Source organism: Thunnus thynnus, chromosome 2 (genome assembly GCF_963924715.1).
Source record: "Thunnus thynnus chromosome 2, fThuThy2.1, whole genome shotgun sequence".
In the NCBI taxonomy this organism is placed as follows: domain Eukaryota; kingdom Metazoa; phylum Chordata; class Actinopteri; order Scombriformes; family Scombridae; genus Thunnus; species Thunnus thynnus.
In genome coordinates, this window is record NC_089518.1 from 17842437 (window position 1) to 17865778 (window position 23342).

The window sequence follows — 23342 nt, forward strand, 5'->3', positions numbered from 1 at the left end:
TTACTTGCAGCTCTGATGAAAGGTGACACAATGCAAAGATGACAGCGATTCATAAGCCTATGCCAGCTCTAATTCGTTTGTGTGTCTGTGTAGTGTGACAGAGATGGGAAGAAGAAAACGTCACAGTGACAGTGTCTGTCAATCACAGACAGGGCGAGGGTTTGTCTTATGAAAGCAAACGCTGTCCTTCCATCTTTCTCTTTGCTCCTCTGTTCCTCCCTCCTTTTATCTACTTATCCTCTTTTCTCACCTGCGTGCTGCTGAACCCTCTAAGACCTGATGTGTGTGTGTGGGTAGGGGTAAATGAGGGAGTGGGGGTTGGTCTTGGCCTCCCTTCATCTCTTTTTTCCTTTCTACCTGTCTGTCTGTCCATCTATTGCCGGCTATCTTTCTGATGAGTATTCAAATTCTTGTGGAGGATGGGTTTATTTTCACCACCAATTGTGGATCGAGGCTGAACCCTAAATGTTCCCTCAGGGAGTCAGTGTGGTGGGAGGAAGGGATGGATTGTGGAGGATGGGTTGGAAGGTGAAAAAATATCTTTGCATCCGTACATTAAAGATTTCATTTTGTCTCATTCTTTGATATCTGTGCCATTCTGTGTTTTTATATATGAATATTGAATATGGACCTTTTTGATACAAGAGCCAAAACCATACTTGAGTTTTGGTATGATACCAAAAGATCCTTTTTTCAGTGCCTTAATTTGAGAAATATAAACAGGTTTCTCTATAAAAAGCCTTTTTCATTTAACAAAAGAAGCCAAACTTCTCAAATTTTAAATGGCATCCAAACACAAGAATAGTAAAATAATAATAAAATACAGTCCAACATTAGCAAAGTTTTTATTCAAAGACATTTCAAACATATAAAAATACACTGACATAGCTTTTCCACAAAAGTTCGATTACCTTGTTAAAAATTCTAATTAAAATTAGTTCTACTTCCTCTCTAATTAAAAAAATCTAGAAAATGCAAATATTTTTCATTCTAAAAGTTGAGCTGCTGGATGGAAGATGTCTCTTAGTTCACTGTAAAATCCATTCTCAGTGTTTGTGCACTGGAGTCTTCGAGTTTCCGCATCACACTTGTGTAAGTTGTATAACGGACCACGATTGGCTCCGAACTTGCTGTGATGTCACAAATTAAGTGCACAGGTATTTAAAGTGAGCAAAGAGATACTTTCCCCCTTCAGCAGATGAATGTAAAAAAAACCAAACAGCTGTCTAGTGTTAAACTCAGTGAAAGTCAAACAAGGAACAAAAAGAAAAACACTTTTTGAGATAGGGAGGCACTTGAAATAACGAGCTGATTAAACAATAGTCAACAAAATTAATTATTCAATGCCAACTTTCAAAACTTGATAATTTTTTTATTCTCTATGGACACATTCTGGTCAGTACTGGTATTGACATTTGATCCCCAGCCTTACAGTCGGGAAATCGTTATCCTGTTGTGCTCTTCTGTCGAACACCAACACGCTAACTAGTCAGCTTTTAGTTTGCCCTCGTCTCATCGTCTTTCGCCTCCCTCGTGCCCCCTCTCTGACTCTTTTTCTCCCTGAGTCTCTCCTCTGAGCGGCTCCCCCAATAATCACAACAAGCAGCTTTATCTTCAGAGAAATCATGCCTTAAAATTGAGAGTTGTCCCCTCTCTCTCTCTCTCTCTCTCTCTCTCCCTCTCTGTATGTCTCTCTTACTCTCTTTCACACACACTCTTTTCCCCCTCTCTTTCTTTCACACACTCTCCCCTCTCATCTCCTTTAGAGAGCTTTTGGACAATGATATCGCTGGAAACAGGCAGAGTCTGACAGAGTTGGTAATAATGAATTAAGTCTGTAGCCTGGCCTTGACTCTGAAATTTAAATTATAATTACTCCTGTGGGGATGGAAGGGGTTATTGCCAGAGAGAGAGAGAAATAAATTGAAGTGAAGTGCATTTCCACTCTGCTTTTAAGACACGCCGACATGCTACTCAATTTGGCCTCAGTGTAGGTTTTCTATGCATGTGTTTATACCTGAGTATTTGGGTGTGAACAAAAGCACGAGTTTATGTTTGTGTGTGTGTGTGTCTTTGTGTGTGTGTGTGTGTGTGTCGGTGCCTGATAGCCCAGCTGTTGATCTCCACAGGTCTTCCTTTATTCAACAGATTTACAAACTAGTTTTAAAGTCATTATTAATTCATTGTACATGGTTATTAAAACCTTGTACAAAGTATGGTAGCAGAGTGTTTGGCTTTCTCATTTTAGACAATCTCATCTCTTGACAGCGTATGTAAATGTAAGTTCATGGTGTGTGATTTAGCGTGTGTGATTATTTCTTCTTCATTATCTGTTTTACAGTTGTGTTTACCTACTGTTAGTGTGTGTTTTCTTCCTCTTTTGTTTACATGTGGCGTGAACTGGATAGTGTAGAGGTCAGTGTGTGTGTGTATGTGTGTTTATCTCTTAACTATGATATCATTGCCATTCACGCTTCACTGGATGTGTCTTCTCACTGCAATATCTCTATTATTATATTATCAGCCTAATGGTCTCTCTCTGTCTCTCTATAAAGTAAACAAACACACAGACACAAGTGTAGGTAGTACACAGTGAGCCCTCTACAGAACCATTAATATCTAGATTGCATTTTTGTAAATCGTTGTAATTTTCTGCATATTTCATCCTCCTTTGTTACATATTGCACACATATGTTCTTGGGATGTCTTTAATTTCACATTTTATATATTTTACTTCTTCTTTCTCCCTCTGCTGACACTAATGCTGCTATTTTGCACACCTTTTTCTAAGCACAACACATGAGGAAGGGGCCGGCACCTTCAATTAAATTATCCAGACTTATTGTGTGCGAATTGGTTTTTGGTTAAAGAACTGACAATTCACACAAAATCATGCATCAAAGTTGTAGCTATTGGTCAAAACTGCATTTTGCTCATGTTAGGGATGGAAGGAGGATGTGCAAACTGTTTTGGACAGTTCTGCATATTAAGACAGTATGTTGTCCATTCTCACCTCAAGCCAGCCTTCAAACTGTGTATTAGGAACTGGTATACTGCTGAAATCTACTCTGTTTTAATACTTTATATGATCTATTTACCATGTTATACTGTAGTGTTGAACTTACCAATTGTCTATAATGACCCCTATTTGTTCCATTTCCATCTACACACTACTTTTCTTCACTTTTACAATATATTCCTGAATGTCTCATCTTCTTTACCGATATCAGTTAAGTTCCATTTTTATCTAAAAAGTACAAAGCTAGGAAACATTTCAAATGAGCGAGCACAGCTATTCAGTGAAATTAAATCCGGTCGTTTGTCCTCTGTTAGACTTGACTATAAATGCCAACGCTACAGTACATTTTCAAATAAGGACTGTTAAAGGACATATTCTAGCCTTTCCTCTCTTAATGAAATGTCAGGCTATTGACCTGCCTTTCTCTTAAATGCTAATTTGCCACCCTCTTTGACCTTTCACCCCATGTTCCTGTGATGTTTCAGAGCCTGTGGAGGTCATTGCACAACCTGAAAGATGTCGGTGTGGTGCAGGTGAAAGTCATCAGGGCTGAGGGACTGATGGCAGCGGATGTCACAGGTAAGAAATTGAGCTTAAGTCCAAACAGTAGGACTTATAGCGTCTGCACTCCTCGTGTACACTCTCAAAAGCTTATTTTTTCACTCACATATGCATGCTCATATATTCATACACTTAGAAATGATATAACAAATAAGCCTCCATTATGCTGTTTTTTTTTTCTTCAATTTCTGTTGATTCTTTACTGTCAGAGTGAAAACTGCTTAAACATCTCATAGCTGATACTATCAATTACAGTAGTATTTTTTCCTTTAAATAACTTTTGCTCGAGTTTTGCATCCAGACATTGAACAATTTCAGTGGCACATTTTCCTCCAAAAGCAATCTGCCATAAATCTTCCCAAAGATAAAGTCAGGGTGTAATTTTGGTTTAAGGGACGATCCTCTGTGAGAATCCTCAGAGAGAGTTAAAGTCTACTTTGTGCAGGACGCTAAATTTGTCTCTGCATTTTTAGAAAAGATGCAGGCTGCTCATTTGAATAATAGAGAAAAAGTACACATTTGAACCAACAAATCTCTCTCCCTCCTCCTCCCTCCTCCTGCTCTTTCTCTGCTTGCTCTCTCTGAATCCTCCATTCTCCATTAATTCTTACTTTTAATTAGGTCTACAGTGGACAGGCCTAGTTTTTCACTCTGTATTATCTAGCAGAGAAGGAAATGTGTGTGTGTGTGTGTGTGTGTGTGTGTGTGATAGAGAGAGAGAGAGAGAGAGAGAGAGAGAGAGAGAGAGAAAGAAAGTCTAGAGTTTTTCTCCATTTGAAGCAGCCACAGTCCCATTAGCCAATACAGAGTGGAGCTGGTTGATTTGGGTTATTGCGTGGAGCGACCGGAGCAGCCGGAGTGCAGGGCTAATGGCTCTCTGGCTTTTGAATTTCACTCGGAGCAGGAATTTGCTCCGTGACCTCGTTGTAGAGCTCATCATTCAGTCTGAGCATCATGGATTCCTTCTAAAAGAAAAAAAAAAAATCAAAAGAGTAAAATTGTGGAAATATAATGTCTATTGGCTGTTTGTTTGCCTTTCGCTCTGTCTCTGCTGGCTTGACGCAGTCATAGGGAACATGTTTGATTTCAGAACAGTGTCTTTACAGCCTGTGGTGATTTGAAATTATAACTACAGGCCCACTCCACAGTAAAAGTGCAGCATGTGTTGTGGTGCCAACCAGGGCTAATATTTTTACATACAAACTACAAGGCGGGCACAAAACAACTGGAAATAAGTGTTGAATTCAGATTTGAAAACTCACAACAAACATGCTTTTTAAAAAATAAGTTAGTTCTTATATGAGAACATTCATGTTTGTTTCTGACAAATTTTTTACAAAGAACACGAATAAGCTTTCACTCTCCAGTTTTTACTTAAAATTTGAAAATTTAAATCATTGGATAAATGTTTTTTTTTCACGTATACATTTAAACATTTGCCATATGTGTTTCAAATGGACAAGTTTGATTTCACATGCAGTACACTGTACATGTGAAATTGGAAAAAAAAAAATACATGCGCTTTGGTTTCACCTTCTCATATAACACTCTTGTAAGTGAAGTCATAACTGAAGAGATTTCTCTATCGAATTTTTAATCTCATTTGAATTTTTATGTTCTTGCAAACACAAAGGAAATGTTTTATTTTTATTCCCCATAAAATGTTTTCTCTCAGCCGTCTAACCCAACAGAGATAGTAGCTAAACGGATACAGATAACAGACGGGCAAAGGGGCTGTTTCTATATGGCTTATTCTTGTTTTGAGTCTCTATGTGTGTGTGTGTCTGTGTGCGTGTGTCACTGGCAGAAACAATAGCTCTGTAAGAGCCACATAAGAGCCCTCACCACATAAACACCCTATTTTAACAGCTCAGACCAAGAGAGGGTCAGGAGCAAGGTGAGAGAGAAACAGACGGACAGACAAACAGACAGACCGAGAGAGAGAGAGAGAGGGAGGGAGGGAGAGAGAGGAGGTCAGTAAGAGAGAAAGAGTTCACCATCTCTTTCCCATTCACACTGCCTGTCTCCTCTCCTGTGTCTCTCTCTCTCTCTCTCTCTCTCTCTCTCTCTCTCTATCTTTCTCTCACTCTCTGGCCATTTCTCTCTCTCTAATTTAAGTGTTTTTGTGGAGTAGCTCCTCTCCAGCCCGAGTAGGATAACTGAAAATAGTCTCTAAAACCAACAATCCCTTTTGTCTGCCAGCTCTTGTCCCTCTGAGTGGATGCTATACTGTTAGAACATAGTGACACACACACACACACATACGCACTTCCAGCAGTAGCACCGCAGCATGCATAGACTTCATTCTTTTTTCAGTCAATATCAAAACAAAACCTACAAGTAAAGTGTTGATTTTCCACTGTGCATCAGAGGACACATGGAGGAATACTGTAGATAATCTTGTACAGTCTATTAAAAGCAATGAAGAAATAAAAAAAAAAGAAAAGCAACAAAAATGCAATTGATTTACATTTTAAAGTCTGAATCATAATTAATTGTGATTATACAGAAACATGAGAGCGTGCATTCCCTCTCCAACCTCAAACTCCTCGCTAACTCTAAGCCTCCTGCGAGGCAATTACAGCGTGCTCCCTCGTCTCCGTACCATATTCATCCTCCACACTTATCTTAGGGCACCCAGAAATGAGTTTGAGCCCGCTCCTTGCTACAAACCCTCTGGAAGTGCTACAGAGACGGGACCCAGAGGGGGGAGGAGCTTTGCTCGGACATTACCTGGATGATCGCTGAGTGGCGCTCAAACCTGAGCGTGTAATTGGTTAAGACAGCCGCCTCTGGTGCTGGCGGCCAATAAGGTGAAAGTTCATCACCAATGACAACTGGCTCTCTGCGGCAACACAGTCTGCCATGTCATTAAAAACAGAATATTAGACAGAAAATGGGGGAGGGACGGCGTTCTGCAGAAATAATTTCCATCTCTTAATTTGGGTGATTGCATTTAAATTTAATCAGACTTGATTTGTGGGGACAACATTATAATTGTTTATGCTATGGGAGCTCTGGGTCGATTAAGGAGGATTTGGTATATTCACTACTGTAAAAATATTGAATGAAAAATGCTGCTAAAATGTAATCAGTTTTACTTTTTTTTACAATTTTAAAATCTGTATTTTTTGTGGATTGATAACAGCCCCAATGAATAATTAGCATTTTAACACAATACATAATTTATCAGCAATGCAGGCAGTTAATATGTCCATAGAGAGATGCATGGAGAAGTAGGCTCCTTAGTCCATTGTCTGTCTATTTTAATGTATCCTGTTTTCTATCGTAGGAGTCGTAGCTGTCAATATCCACTTCAAACACTCTACATCAATAGAACGCCACAAACAGATATGAAAGGCAACACCTACGGCTCAGCATTGATCACGGTGACATTTACTTTGCACACCCACTAAATGTCCTGCCCTTGTCACAACATTTGAAGAAAATCACACCAATCAATGACACTCACACACGCATGCCTTCCATGACATACACACACACACACACACACACACACACACACACACACAGACGGACGCACACAAGCACATACACGAGTGCGGCAAGGGGCTTTGAACTGAATCCCAACTTTATGGAGTCTTATTATGCAACATTGCTGCTTTACTAATATTTCAATATTCTCAATTTTTTTCCCTGGGAATTTTGTGTGGGACATATATTTTTTTAACTTCCTGACCCAGCCTTTTCAAGTCATAAGCTTAAACAAACAGCACAAACGGCTCCCAACAGTTCTAATAAAAAATAATGATCAAAGCTTGAATTAAGAGTTTTGTTGTTTTTAGTTCATTTTGAGGCAATTGAAAGGAGGTGGGCTGGCAGGCGTGGGGAGCTAGTCTCACTCCTTTCCGTGTACAAAGAAATTTAAATGTGAGACTTTAGTAAACAAATAGAAAATATAGGACATTACTGGTTTTGATTATTATAGTGCAGTATGCTATTCTCAGGAGGTGTACATAACTCTGTAATAATGTTTTTTTTATCCTCCGTCTCTCTCTCACTCTCTTCCTACAGTTACATAACCGTAGTAAATTCTGAATTGAAAGTTTTGTTGGAATGAATTAGCATTAATGAATGTGATTTATAGTGAACCATATATCACATCTATGGTGTATACCATCTAAGGGTCTTTAAAGTTCTCACACAGTGTATTAAAGTTTTATCTTTTGGCAGTGACGGGCCACTCAAGTTATTTCATATGTGGTTATTGAGCTTTTAAAATGATTTATTCTGCAGGGTAAGTCTGCCTTTGGATAAATATTGTTTTGTTAAAACGTGTACTTGTGTTATACTGATGAAACTAGTGTTGCAGCCAGTGTATAAAACTCCAGCAGTGATTTTTCCATAAAAATGTAAAGAGTTCAATTTAACACAGTTTTAACTTATTTAGGTTGCTGTCACTAGAACAAAGCAGAAACAATGGTTAGGAAACATTTTCTCTGTCATTCTTTCATTACTGCATTGCATGCATTTCTTTCACTCATTTTTTTCATTACATCACCGCTGCATCCATCTCACAGCGCGCATGGAATCGCTAATCACGGAGCAGCTACGTTTATCACACCTCTGCTCGGCTGTCTTTATCTTCTACTCTGAACTTCTCTGGCCTTCAGAGCCACATCGCTCTCTGTGTTCTCAGCACCATCCATTCTCAAAGTCCACCCCCCCCCACTTCCCCCACCCCCGTGACTGCCCAGGGCGTAGTTGTCCTGAAGCTTATCTTTTAGTTGTCCATGTTCCCAGGGTGTGGATAGAAACTTGCAGCTGTTTCACTGATATACTGCTGTATAATACATATGGCATTGAGGCTAAAAATGAAAGAATCATGTTATTACAGTTCTGATAAGTCCAGGATATTGGAGCTGTCATGTGGTACCATATAAGGGGGATGCTATATACTATGTGTCCTAATGACATGAGGGATTGGAGATAGACAAAAGCTGTTACTTAAGATTCATGCTTTCCTTGAAACCTCAAGGTAACAAAAGTTTAGTATCTATTGTATTTATGTCTCTCTTTTGACTAAGAAGGTCATTCATGTGTTATTTATTTATTTATTTTTTTTTTTTTTTTTCTGCTCGGTAGGTAAGAGTGACCCATTCTGTGTGGTGGAGCTGAGTAACGATCGGCTGCAGACGCACACTGTCTACAAAAACCTCAACCCAGAGTGGAACAAGGTCTTCACTTTGTGAGTGGCTTTTACAATACCTATATATCCGTGCATGTATAGACACATACAATATAATAATATAAGAAAAATCAAATTTTTACTGACATGTATCTTTGAATTAAAGTCTGATATTGTCAGAGCCACAATCTAATTAAAAAAGAAATATAATTGCCTTTTTGTGATTCACAGCATTCTATAGGTTTTTTTGTGTGTTTTTAAAAATGCATTGATCTGAACAATTTTTAAAAGAGAGTATTGATTACAGTTTATTGTGTGAACTTAAAAATATATTTACAAGTCAATGAAAATACAACTGCTTATTCTATAGTGTTCGAAATGTATTCAAAGAAATACAAAAATACAAAAAAATCCAAGACATTGAATTACATTAAATTTTTTTTCAATAAAGACATGTTTTTCAAATCTATAAATGTACATATGGCTATAGTTAATCTTAATGAAGATCAAACTCTACATAATTTCTTATATATGAGATGGTTTTATTTCAGAGTCCTAACTAGTAGAATTCCCAGTGATGGGACAGGTTAATTTAGTCATTCTTTGAGTGCACATTTTTATCATAGCCTCCTTTCTATACATAACATCAGCCATCTTCTTGCTAGCCTAGTTTTCAAAAGATGACACGTTTGTACTTCACACTCAAGTTCTACTTAGTTTGTGCAGTGATGTAGTGCAATATCAAATGACATTTATGATTTTTAAACATTTATGTTAATGTATTAGAGGGTATTAAGATATAAAGCATGTGTTATGCCTCATTGGGGCATTTCAGATTTCAAACTGTTTTCTGTGGTTTTGCCTTTGTGTGTGGTCCAGTAACGTGAAGGACATCCACTCAGTACTCGAAGTCACTGTTTACGATGAGGACCGAGACAGAAGTGCAGACTTCCTGGGGAAAGTGGCTATTCCTTTACTAAATGTGAGTCAAAGGCAGATTTCTCTGCGTGTGTTTTTTTTCTCCCTCCCTCGGGGATAATATAGAGAACATAGAGGAACGGAAAGAATGAAAACACACAGTGGAAGATATAAAAAGCAGAGGTTATTTTTGCAACTCCACAGATGAGACTGTTATTATTTCACAAAGAGAAAGAGATGACAGGGATGAGAAAAAAAAATGGAAGACTGGCTAAGGGAAAAAAAAGAGATTGTTAGGTGAGAAGAAAGAAAGTGAGGGAATGAGAAATGATTTGGAAATGACACTGATCAAGAGACGGAACGATGCGATTTGGAGAGCAAAAGAAAGACAGAAGAGTGTCTCTTATATTTGAAAAAATATAGATATCCTGAGAAAGAACTGTGTGTCTAATATATCCATGCTCTGCTGTACAGTATGATTCCCCAGGATAGTTAATTTCTGTTTGACAGAGCCGAGCTGCAGTGGGTAATGAACAGGTACTTGTCAGAGTTGCCACAGTTGTTTTGGGTTCCCTGTCAGCGCCAGCAGCTGGGGTTCAAAGGTGGCCTGGGGAGCCGATTCAGCCGGGTATTGCCAGACAGACGCCTGTCATGTCCCTCTCCCACAGATCCAAAATGGAGAACGCAAAGCCTACGCCTTGAAAAGCAAGGAGCTGACAGGGCCAACAAAAGGGGTCATCTTTCTCGAAATAGACGTGATTTTTAATGCTGTAAGTCTTTCTTTTGCTGTTTTGATTCTCCTCCCTGTTTTTTTTTTTTTTGTTTTTTTTTATTTTGTCCCCTACCCGCCATTATCCTCTCTTGTTCTCTCCAGCATTCCCCCCTTTACGCTGCTGTTGTCTTTATTCTGTTTGTCCCCCCCTCCCTCGCTTCCATTTCATTCCTCGTCCCTTGTCCCTCGTCCTCGTTTTGGCTTTAATTATCGAAGACTCCCTCTCAGCATCCTTTGTTCGCCCATTCACTATCGCTGTGTGTGTCCTATAGCGGCCATCTTACAGCTTTCTCTTCAGCTCTCCCTATCTACTGACATGGGGCACACTCTACGCATGTGCTGCTATGTTATATCACTACATCATATGTTTAAAAAAAACTTCAAAATAATTCCCTTTAATTAAATATCCTCATCTCTATCATTTTATTCATCTGCATCCTTTTGAATGAGTGTCATTTCAGTCTCACCGTTTGCTGTTTTTGACACTGTGTGTGTGCACTCCGTCCTCCAGGTGAAGGCTGGTCTCAGGACGTTGATTCCCATTGAGCAGAAGTATATCGAGGAGGAGCCCAGAGTGTCCAAACAGGTACATCAGCGGCCAACACTTATTCTCTTCCACTCCACCTCATTTTTATCTGTGTCTACCACTGTATCCCCTATTCTGACTAACTGTCTGAAGCAATATCAACAAGCCTGGAGAGTGGCATCTTGTAAAGCACAACAACTGTGTGGGCAAGATACAACAGGGTGATTGAAGGAAAAACAGCATTTTGGTTGTTTTTTTTTTTTTTTCCTTCCCTCCTCTCTCTCTCTTCTCTCATCTCACCCCCCTCGCATCCACTCTGACTGGTGAATAGAAATGTCAAGCTGTCAGCTCTGGGGTGCATAAGTAGATTGGCCATCCTTATAGTTGGCCCTTTTTGCCACTGCTGCTTTGCACTTCATTGTCACGCCGCTCAGTGTGGCGGCATCACAAAGGACTGAATAGTAGGGGCTGGCCCACATCAGACATGTCATATGAGTGACCGTTTGGGCTCAGCAGTCAATGCTGCGCCATGCACAGCCGAGCACAGCGCAGCACAACACATACTAGCTCCCATACCACCCTTTTGTCGACCCTCCATCTATTCCCTGCTTTCCTCACTATTTCTGCCTTCTCTGTTGCTCTCTGTCACACTGGCCCACTCTACACTTTTCTCCCAAGTGTAGAATCGCCATTTCACCTCTGACTCATAGAGATGACCCATGTCAGCGTCTCGCAATGATGATGTCACTGGCTGGTTTGGAGGGATTGCCCCGTGAGGGCTCTTTTGTGTGGTAGCAGCTCCCCTGCTGTTGCTTGCTGCTTAGTGTGCAGACACACACACACACACACACACACACAGAAAAGAAGAAAAGAAAAGAAAAGAAAAGAAAAGAAAAGAAAAGAAAAAAAACACATAAGCTGCCTGCCAAACACAACCATTTAATTGTAATTATGACATTTGACTTGATAAATGACTTTACCACTTTTATAAGTGTTTTGAAAGAATAACTCAAGGCAGTCTTTGAAATAATTCATGAAAAATGAAATATTCTTATCAAGGCAGTTATGGCAATAATGAGCCAAGAAGAGTACAGCATGTACATCATGTGCATGCGCTGAGAAACGTGGAAATGGATGATTTACAGTCTTGCTGTCCTTAGGGTCTGTGTGTCCCCAGCAGGACACCATACAGTCATCCTCAGTTTGGCAACAAAAAGCTCCACATAATTATACATAGAGAAGGAGGGATCCTCCTCTCATCTAGCATCAAAGCACCCAAGACACCCCTAACCACATGCAAACACACATACATGCAGACAATAGAGTTTACTGTAGTGCTACAAACACGTACTGTGTATCCACAGTATATTCAAACACACACACAATTTTCCAAAGAGTAAAATAATGGCCTAGAATTTTTTGAAGAGCGATCTGCAGAGACAGTTTGTCCTTTGGGAGCACTTTCTCCTGGTGGTGACCTGATTGGGTGGTTGGCGTTCTGCGCCGCTGTTATGCTATTCCCTGAATGGTTGGCAACCCAGGGGGAGGACAGCAGTTAGCCAGTTCTCTCTCATCTCTGGCCAAATGCCGGGAGAACCATCAGGGAGGAGAATCCAGGGACTGTGTTGGAAATTGTTATTATTGTATTTAATTTTATCACTGGAATAGTAGACTTAAAGAAATACTGTGAGTCAGCTTGTCACACTTTAAGCAGCGGTTTGTCTTACACGCTGATCCACATCCATATATAGCTATCCACATGCTAACGTCCTCATGGTGCACTCAATGCTGGAATGTTGTCAAGTGAGGTCAAAGCTGCAAATCTCAAGTTGTAGCTAAATGCTCTAGTTAACCTTACAAAGTGACAGCAGAATGAGACACTACAGGGTTTAACCCTGACTGTATGACAATATGTCATTTAAACTAAGGTGCAAATGATATGATATAAACAGATTTGTTCATGTTATGAAAAACGTAACGAATTCACACCTTAAGTAATTAAAAAGAAGAGAAAAGCGACCTCTTTAACAGTATACCATCACAAACTTCTAGATCACAGATGTATCATATTAGCTGTGCTTATGTTTGTAGGCAGATCATTTTACTCCTGTCTTACTATATTTTATTAACTTTTCTAAAAGTATATTATGTGCAGCTAATGTGGAAAAGTCATAAAACCCTAATGTGTTTAGGGCTGGGCAATATATTGCTATTATATCGATATTGTGATATGAGACTAGAGATCGTCTTAGAGTTTGGATATCGTAACATGGCGTAAGTGTTGTCTTTTTAAAGTGATGTAATTTTCTGAACTTACCAGACTGTTCTAGCTGTTCTGTTATTTTCCTTTACCCATTTAATCATTATATCCACATTACTGATGATTATTTATCAAAAATCTCATGGTGTAAATATTGTGTCATCCCTACAAGATTGTCACAATATCAATATCAAGGTATTTGGTCAAAAATATAGTGATATTTGATTTTGTTCATATCACCCAGCCCTCAATGTGTTTGAGTGTTTTTGTCATACGGAGTCTCATCAGTTATCCATATATTCACAATACAACACGTTAATATGTCTTCTTTACAGGATGCCCATATGTTTATGGACTGTAAATGTCGCTTTCACAATGGAGTGATAGATCATGTATACAACACCGTGCTGTTCTCCTTGCTAAAGCACTTTTCTGACCTTAAATGTTCACTGTTTCTATCCGTCTCCGTTCCAGCTGCTGTTGCGCAACTTCAACCGAGTTAGGCGCTGCATCATGTTCCTGATCAACACAGGCTGTTACATCAACAGCTGCTTCGAATGGGACTCGCCACAGAGGAGCATCTGTGCATTTGTGGTATGTAGATCTGCACTGAAATATACATTTTATCATATCATATGTATCAAATATACATTTACCTAACACAAAGAACAGAAACAGGAGCTGTGTCTCTTCTTTTTTGGTATTAGATTAATTTGATTTATTTTATGTTTCACACAGGAGAATGGTCTAGACAATCACAGAAATAAGCTTAATTGCAATTGGTTGCATTTGCATTTTAGACATTATCATATATTTTACCTATTACACATTTTTTTTATCTGGCTGTGATTGGCAGTTACCACTTGCACACAAACACATACACACACACACACACACACACACACAGAGTAGGAGAGTAACATGTTGTAAGAGGACCATCTCTGCGCACAAAGTATGGATCCTTCACTGGTAATTGTACACTCTAACGCAAGAGATTGTTGATGTCTCAAGCACAGTTAAGTACATCCACACGATGAAACCCCACTACAGAGTATTATAACACACTCAAATATCTTGATATGATACACTTGATTCAGTTCTTTTTCCGGCTTTGTATTAAATGTTTGAGCACACATGGTATATATACTGTATATATTGCAAGTGTCAGTTTTGAGTCTCACACGCTGGGAATTAATGGGCAGTTGGTGTTGTAGCTTAAGCGATTTTAAATACAGCCCTCATACATCCAAATACTTATAAAATGCAGCTCCAGTCTATTGGAGTGTGACAAGATGTTCCTGCAGACAGTGGAAATGGCAGCTTCTTTCTCTCTTCTCCCATCAACCTCCTCTTCATCATCTCTCTCCACCCTCTCTCTCTCCACCTGTCATCTCTGTCTGGTATTAAAAGGTGAAGTGTAATTGGACAGCAGAGCTATCAGTAAAAGACATCCTCCTGCAGGGCGGTGAGTGGCTGCATGGAGGTTCCTACCCTAAAGATGACAGAGCAGGCATTTAATCCTGTCTGGTTTGGTGTCCTGACTTAAGTAGCTACAGGATAGGTGGACCCGCCCCGCCCCAGCCCTTTACCATGGGGGCACTAAGTATCTCCACAGCAGAAATTAGACACTAGCAGCATTTGGCTGTCTGACACTAGTTTCATCTCTGCAGAGGTATGTATGTGTATGTGTGTGTGTGATTGTACGTCAGGTCACAGTGTCATCACATGACACGGGTCAGAAGAGACATAGTATTGATCAGTTAACATTTTCCCTCTGCGTGTGTGCGAGCGGACCCATGCGCAAGCCCGACGTGCACGTGAACGTTTGCATCTTCTCTCGTGTAAGGCTGCACTGGGTGCGAGTCCTCGTGTCTTATCTTTTAGAAATAAATGAAAATTTCAGACAAAAAAAAAAGTCAAGGAATTCACAGAAAACAAGGTCACTTCAGAATTGCCAATCTACATGGTGAATGGACAGGGGAGCATGCAACCTTGGATAGTGCAGCCTCCACGCCAGCACAAACACACACATGCGTATGCCTTGTATAGCTCTTCACCCTTTTTGAAAACACAGCGTATTGTACATCCATTTCTGAGTTACAGTGCAGTCTATTCATATTCTCATTGTACTTACTTAAATTCAAAGTATTCAGATGACGATAAAGGATGTATCTAGGCCAAGGACATAACGTTTTATAGTTTATAGAAAGTCTGAAATTTAGGTGTCATTGTGCTTTTCCTACCCCTCCTCTCTCGCTCTTTTGTGAGTCTGTTATCGTAGGAGTATGCACTTAGCTAAAAGCATCAGAGTATTTAGGACCTCTCCTCTACACAGGTACACCCTCCCTCCCTTCCCTTCCATTTCTTCATCCCTCTCTCATTTCTCCCTCACTTTGAGAGGCCTCTTAATCACTTCGCTCATCTCTGTAAGTGGGTTTTTATGGGGGGCCATCTGGCCAAGGTGGTGCGTTCATGAAGGTGTACGGCTGTGTGTGATTACGGGCATGTGCGTCTTCACATGTGCATGTGTGTTTCTGTCTGGCTGTCTTTCTAGACAGATGTTACACTTAACTTTCCAACACGGTTCTAGCTGCAGAGGTGGAGTTGTGAGCAATTCAACCTCTAAACTTACAAATGTGTGCACTTCGTAACTGCTTAGTAAGCCCGAGGGGGTGGAATATAAGCGTGCTCACATATTTGTGGGATTTTGTAAATGGCGTTGCATCAAAATGCAGTTGTCATACTGTGTCACTTCACAACGTTCCCTCCACAAAAACGCTCAAAATTTTCTTCATGGTCCCTTACTCTCCTTCTGCCCAATTCTGCATTGCCAGCCACATGTACACGTCGCCCATTAGTGCCAGCTGTGATTAGTGTGTATGTTGTGTGTGTTTTGTGTGCATGTGAGAGAAAGAGAGATATCGCATAGTCTCACATGCAGCCTTTCTCTCTCTCTCCCACACCCACACTGCTGTCACCCACCCATCCCGACAGTGAATCAGCCACCGTGGCAGCTTTGCCTGAGGCGTTGGCACAATGGACGGGACTGGAGTTACCTCCTGTCCTGCATGATGGGTGGTGTCTGTGTGTGTGTATATGTCTGTGTGCGTATATGCGTGTGTATATATATGGGTGGGTCTTAGTGTCTCCGTCTCCCTGTCTCGGGGTTAAGCGTCTGCTTCCTCTCTCCACACCTGCAAGCTGAGTGTCTTTCCCTTCTATCTGTCCATCCATCCCTGTTCCTCTTTATCTCCCCTCCCCTCCCCTTCCCTCCTCCCCCCTCCCTTCCCCTCCCTTTGCCTTCCCTCCCGGAGAGCTGAGGCCATTGTGGGGCTGAGCGGTGTTGGGTTCTGTTCTCCTGCTGCTGCCAGCTCTCCCCACGGCCCCTGCAAGACAAGGCTGTTATTGCCCGAGGGACCGCAGGCCTCAGCAGCTCTTCCTCCAAACAAATTTGCTGTAACTTTATCTGCAATTGGGCCCTGAATTGGGAGCAAATAGAGGCAGCTTTGTGAAGCTCGGGGAAGGGCGAGGGCAGCGAGCTGGGGGTTGTTGGGGAGGCAGGGGAAATGATACCGGGCTCTTTTATGTCAGGCAAAGTAGGACTCTTATCAGGAAGAGAGCCCAGACAAGGGAGCTACTTCTAGAGGAAACTGGAGCACCTATCACCTGCTTTGCATTTAGATAAAAATTCACCCTGCTGAAATAAAAAAGGGAAAAAAAGCAAAGACAGGTAAAGAAGCAACTATTGGAGTGTGTGTGTATCTGCGTGTGTGTTTGCACATGTCTGGCAGTTTGATACACACACACACACACACACACACATACTCACTCTCTCTCTCTCTCTCTCTCACACACACACACACACACACACACACAGTGTAAAGATGCCATAGCAGTCAGTGGTACACACCACTCCAGGTCTCTTTAAATTGCTCCTTTGACTCCTCTTCAAAGAACCTGTCTAACTTTTAAAAGTTTTAAAGTCGGGAGTTCGTCTTTGCCCACAGCAAGGGACAGCTTTGAAAGATATACTTTCACATTTTACTGCTCTCATGATTTGCAAAATGAATGATAGTTGAAATATAGTGGCATGACTAACAGAGAATACCAAGTCAGAGTTTAATCACCAGAGATAGAGACTCAACAGAAAATGCAAAAGGACTTTTCTTAAGGAGTCGGGGATAGCATCCTTACAGGTACTTCTCATCGGTACTTGTGTCCAATTACAGCATTATAGTTATAAAATAGTGGATGCTTTATTTTATTATTTTATTTTATTCTAACGACTGGTTTTGACATATTGAGTTTAGTGAATCAGGCTGATTTTTATCGGATGAATAGCATTAATTGTGCAATTGATCTACAGTATGTTTTGCAGGAGTACAGCAGGGGGCAGTCTAGCACCACTGAATGATGGGTAGGTAGTCCGGTCACAAACAGGACACAGTCTCCCTCCCTCTCTAGTTCCCTCGAACTTAACAGGACTTCTACTTGCTATCTGGCAACACTTAGTGCCAGCATGGAAATTGATGTTAGAGAGATAAAGGGGAACTCTGAAATCCAAACTTCAGTTTCACTCCACTGAGACAGAGCAGGGGGAAAGTTAGCCTGGTGTGTGGTTAATGTAAGCCAAAGTACTGAATATTACCCTCCCACAGTGCCGCGGCTCAGAGCCGTAAGGACGCAGGTTGTGTTTTGAAACAAATAATGCAAGATACAACTCTCAATGTGCACTGAATGTTTGAATAAATCATTTTGACTTTTCTTTCTTTGTTAACATTTTTATTATAGCTTCTTTTGTTCAGGGGATTTCTAAATATTCAAGAAAGCATCAAAGATTTTAATAACATTGAAATCCAACTACAGAGACTTGTCAAAATAATTTAGTTTACTGATTTTGTCTATTGGTATTTTAGCCAAAATATTACAAATTATTCCATCATTGTTTTGCTTTGTTCATGTATGTGATAGTCTATTTTAATTATCATTCTCATTTAAATTTCAGCATGTGCTCAGATGAAGCTTGCCCAGTTCAAATGCAGCCTTTAACTATATTTGAAATGGTTCAGCAGATTTGACAGTGGAATTTATTATTTTACTTTGTTTTATGACAAGAGAATAGTTTTGTTCCTAGAAATGTCCTGTATTTTCACTAAAGACTTGCTGAAGCACATGTCATTTTTATAAGAAATTATGATATTTTTTTTAGGATAAAATTGATTTAGTAGTCTAAACTTAAATTGTTAATTTCTCTTTCTTTTTATTTTGTCACCAAATCCAGTAGTTTTATTGAGAAAATCAAATGTCCACCATGGAACAAATGCTAGACTAACTGTAAAATAATTATTGATCTCTGCTGTTCAGTAGTAGTTCAGAAAATCACAGACAATATTTAATACAATTGTAGTATGAGAGGAAAAAGAACACATCACTCCTTTATGTTTTTGGACAAATATGTTACACATTTATTTGCATCATTACTCTGCTGTTTAATGCTCTCAAGACTAAATCAGAGTTTGTATAATTTGAATCATATAGAGGCAAATATATACATGGAGACAAAAACACTGAAAGAATTTATATAAACATCACATTACCAAACAGGTAAGAATTCAGCAGTATTAAACAGAACAGCAGGAAGGAGGCATGGTGAGCATCTCTCTATGTGCGTGTTTGCACGCTCACAATGAACCGTCACAGACCACTACATAATGTGTCTCCGGCCACAAAGAGTCATCTACAAATTATTCCCATAGACTACATCTGGATATTCATTTAGCATTTCACTCGTCTTTTTTCCTCTCAATCCAGTTTTCATGTTTTCATCGTGGGTTTTTTTTTTTTTGTTTTTTTCCCTCCGCCTTTCTCTGGTCACTGACATCCACAGCAGGCTACTTCCCACTCCCTCTTCCCCAGGCGAAGAGCCTGCTATCTGGTGTAGCGAGCAATGGGGGGTGGCTGTGATCACCCAGTCCTGGTGGAAAGGTCCAGGCACTGCAGGGCCCCTATTACCCAGCCGGGGGGCATGGAGACGGGGCAGGGCTGCCCACTGCTGAGCCTGGGTGTCCGGTTCCTCCAGCTGCCAGTCAAAACTTCGCCCTCAGCTACCATAACCAAATGGAGGAGGAATGAAGGGGGACGACAGGTTAAACAGCCTCAGGCAAATGGACAAGAAAGCTAGACTTAAAAAAAAAGAAATATATATATATATATATATATAAATATATATATATATAAATAAATATATATATATACGTATATCTGGACAGCGACGTGCAATTACTGTAATTTGTCCATTGTGTGATAATGATACCACGAGTGTTCATGAGTGAACCACACGCTAAATATATTTACTGTACAATATATGCCTACTGTACAGTATATTTATAACAGGGTATTGAAATGAACAGTATGTGCGCATCTGCATGAAGATGTTTGTAATTCTGCTGTTATTTATAGCTTCTACCAGAATAGGTTTAAAACAAGTGAGCTCCTTTGTTTGTTTGAGTGAAGTCATGATTCTGCTCCTCAATTGCACATTGTTTAGTTAGAGTTTAATCTAGTGTTTATCAGTGTTACAGATCATACAGATTTCGGAAATTATAATAATTTGTAGGAAGATGGATAATTTTAGAGTGGTTACATTTCGAAGAGAAAATGTGTTTGTAAACATGTGTTGCTCTGTATGTTTGCATGCGAGTTTCTGTTGTTGAGCTTACACGGCACTAACAGCTTTTTATGACGAATGAAAAGAAATGGTTGTGTGCTTATTAGTATACAAATATGAATTATTGAATAGTTTCTTTGCAATTCTCTTATACAGCTGTGTCAGAGAAAGACATGTGAGAAGTTGAGCCTGAGAAAGACAGAGAAAGCTTTTGATCCTTTTGGGAGATTTGGTTGTTGCACCAAGGCCATTCGGGTTTATTTGAAAAATAAATTTTGCTGTGAGCAGTATGCAAATGCACTGGACATTTGTTATGTTTAATTTATTTCTGTTTTGCTTTGTATACTCAGTGTCTGTTAGTACATTTTACATGGAGTTATAGTTTTATTCAAAAGTTTGGAAACGAGCCTTTCAAACTTTTCAATGTGAGAGAGGGATAAGCTGAGGATAAAAATTTTGTCACGAGGAGTTGTTTGCGCTGATTCTCGGACGCATGTGTTTGTGTGTGGGTGGGTGCAAAGAAAATTAAATACGGACGGCGCAGTGTGTATTAATGTGTGTGTGTGTGTGTGCAGTTTAGTGTCCGACTGGCTCCACTACGGTAACAGCAGACCTACATGCACACTCTTGAGGGGTTGTTGAACCTCATATTTGTATTAACCTTAGATTGTAAACACAGTGAAGAGTTTGATTTTCATTCTCCCCTCTCTCCCTCTCTCTGTCTTTCCCTTACAAACAACACACACACACACACACACACACAAACACACACATACAGACAAGCTAAAACAGTGTGATTGTTGATTATTAATCTTTTCAGCCAAACAGGACAGACCATAACCGGTACACATACCAATAAATCTGCTTTATACAGTAATAGTTTCAATTTCACCCCTTTTGAAAGTTTCCCATTAAACTGGTTGTGAAACAGGGATGCTTTTTCAGCAAAGAGTCTAATTCATTACAAATATTTTCTGCTCATGTTTGAAAAAAATGGATTTCTTGTGCTTGAATTTTATATATATGTTTTGCTTGTAAAAGATGGAATATTAGGCATGCCTTGAGTTTTCAGCATTTACTATAATTGCTGGTGAGGTAGTAGTAATCACAAAAAATCTCTATATACTTAAACATAAATTTATTTGAGATGAAAGATAAGATTTCCAGCAGTTTATTTCCACAAAATATCCCATTTCGTCCAGATAAACTTTGAAAAAACTGACACAATTCTCTTTGACCATTGACATAATGCCGCCATAAAATAACAAGCTTCCATCATTAGCAATTTTACTTTCCCACAGATATCGTCTCCTATCTACCGCAATAATCTGTTGTCAGAGGCTAAAGAGCCCTGCCAAAACCAGAATACAAGGTTTTAGGAAAGGTTAATTTTCAGATGGTACTTTTCTTGTTTGGTGATGAGAGGGGAGGTATAGAGGTTATGGTTTTGGCAGATGGGTGAAGAGGAGGTTAGAGATGGGGCATAAGAGTCTTTTCGGGTAGGAGAGAGGGTATTGGGGCTTGGAGTGACAGGGTTAGGGACTCGGGGTGTGGGGTCTGTGAGGTCAGATGCTGGGGTTTGGGGCTGAGTATGGAAGGGTCAGCTTTGACGTGCTGCTGCTGAAACGGTACATGACCTCAGCCCCTGAAATGATTGGCATGGAGGAAAGAGACTCTGACGGCTCGTACTCATCCTCCTCATCGTCCTTCTCCTTAGCTGAAGGCCCCAGAAAGCCTTGAGGGTCAGGGTGTTGAACCTAGGCTCAGCGACACCAGGCCTGTACCTTTGTTAAAGCACCATCTTATTTTTACGCTTTGTTCCATGGTGGTTATGATTCTGCATATGAATGTGTTTGAATGTGCCTCGTTTCCAATCGCACATATGGTCGGCGTACATTCTCAGGCGTTTGCCTCATGAGGGTCAATATGGGGTCCTGAATGTATACATTCCTAGACCACACTGTTCTCACTTTTTTTTGTTCTCACTTTTCTTTCGCTGATAGTTTTGTCTTTTCTCTCTTTCTAGCTTTTTGTCATCGTCGTTTGGAACTTTGAACTCTATATGATTCCCCTGGCTTTGCTGCTGCCGTTGGCCTGGAACTACATCCTCATTGTGTCGGGGAAGGATACAAGGCAAGATGTGGTGAGTGACCTCATAGCTTCTTGATATCCCTCCGCCTTTCTTTCATTTCACTGTAAATGCGTCTTTCCAAGCGCACAATGCGGGGTTAATACATTTAAGTACATTTCATTTCTATGATACTTGATTTGATACAAGGCATATTTGTGAGTATTATCAGCATAGATGTACAGATGAGTGAAAAACATACATACATACTTTTCCTAAGAAACACAGAAGATGAATATAATACAAACTCATTTGGAATATACCATTTGATTAAATTGCAGCCGTAAACTTTGAGCAAAATTGGAGTTTAAGAAAACAATAATCAGCTGATTTTTTTTTTTTTTAGAATTAAAAAAAGAAATCCATCTACCCCTTGAGCTGCTTTCTCAGTGCAATCTCACATTTCTCACTTTGCCTTCTTTGAGGCAAAGAAAAGGGAGAAATAATAGGCTGTCACCTTGAGCTACGTTACGCCACTTACCTGGTAGTATATTTATTTAATTCATTTATTTTTTATCTCTTATACCAATTAAATGATGTCAAAGCAATGTCATGGAAAACAGACATGTTTTAATCATGGCCAGGCACATTTGGAGAGTAGAGAGTGAAAATGAGAGCGAGAGCTGGACTATGGAGTGAGCGTGAACAATGAAGTGATTAATTTTAATAAGTGCCTTTTCCGAGACTGAGTTGGAAATAACCAGTTAACAGACCTCAGATTTTCTTGCAGTCTCTTGCCATCTATATGTGTGTATTTATTTCTTCATAAGGATTCTTTGGGTTAGATTGGATTGGATTTGGAACAGATATTACATTTTTTCATTATAATGAACCAGAGCTCATTGGTGTGTCATTGTATTATTACACATAAGAATGGAATTTGATAAATGTACATAACATACAACACAAATTAACTTTGTAAGTCTTTAGAGCTAAGCTTCTCTATTTATAATTCTCTATTTCCATATTTGTTAATTTAAAAAGTCAGCAATTCAATCAGCAACACAACCGCTGTGAGACAGATGCAAGCCTCCTGTTACTTGACAATTATATGGTGATATAGTAGTTTGTTGTACATAATTTAGAATGTTTAACCTGAATATAGTCATTTAAGTGAAAATTTGAAAGTTTGCAAATGCAAGTAGACCAAATAGACACTTCATTTGTGAATGACAATGAGGATATTTCCCCTCACCTGTAGATGGCGACATTGCTTGACAAAAAAAAAATCACGCATGCCCTAAGACAAAACCCAGCATGATGATTTTTGTCACCTCTACCTTCTGCTTGTATTTATCCAGACCTAATGATATTCTTTTCCCATGCACTTCCTAATTAAAAT

At 39.7% G+C, this 23342-nt stretch overlaps 1 protein-coding gene across 5 annotated transcripts in view; it reads left to right on the forward strand.

The window, feature by feature from the left end:
- LOC137195262 (multiple C2 and transmembrane domain-containing protein 1-like) overlaps nt 1-23342 on the forward strand; it is a 163552-nt gene that overhangs the window by 104464 nt on the left and 35746 nt on the right. For all 5 annotated transcript variants that reach the window (XM_067607516.1, XM_067607479.1, XM_067607488.1 and 2 more), the window contains exons 9-15: nt 3505-3598; nt 8687-8789; nt 9609-9711; nt 10316-10417; nt 10931-11005; nt 13680-13799; nt 21899-22015. In XM_067607516.1, the coding sequence (XP_067463617.1) occupies nt 3505-3598; nt 8687-8789; nt 9609-9711; nt 10316-10417; nt 10931-11005; nt 13680-13799; nt 21899-22015 (714 nt within the window). The remainder of the gene's footprint in view (nt 1-3504; nt 3599-8686; nt 8790-9608; nt 9712-10315; nt 10418-10930; nt 11006-13679; nt 13800-21898; nt 22016-23342) is intronic.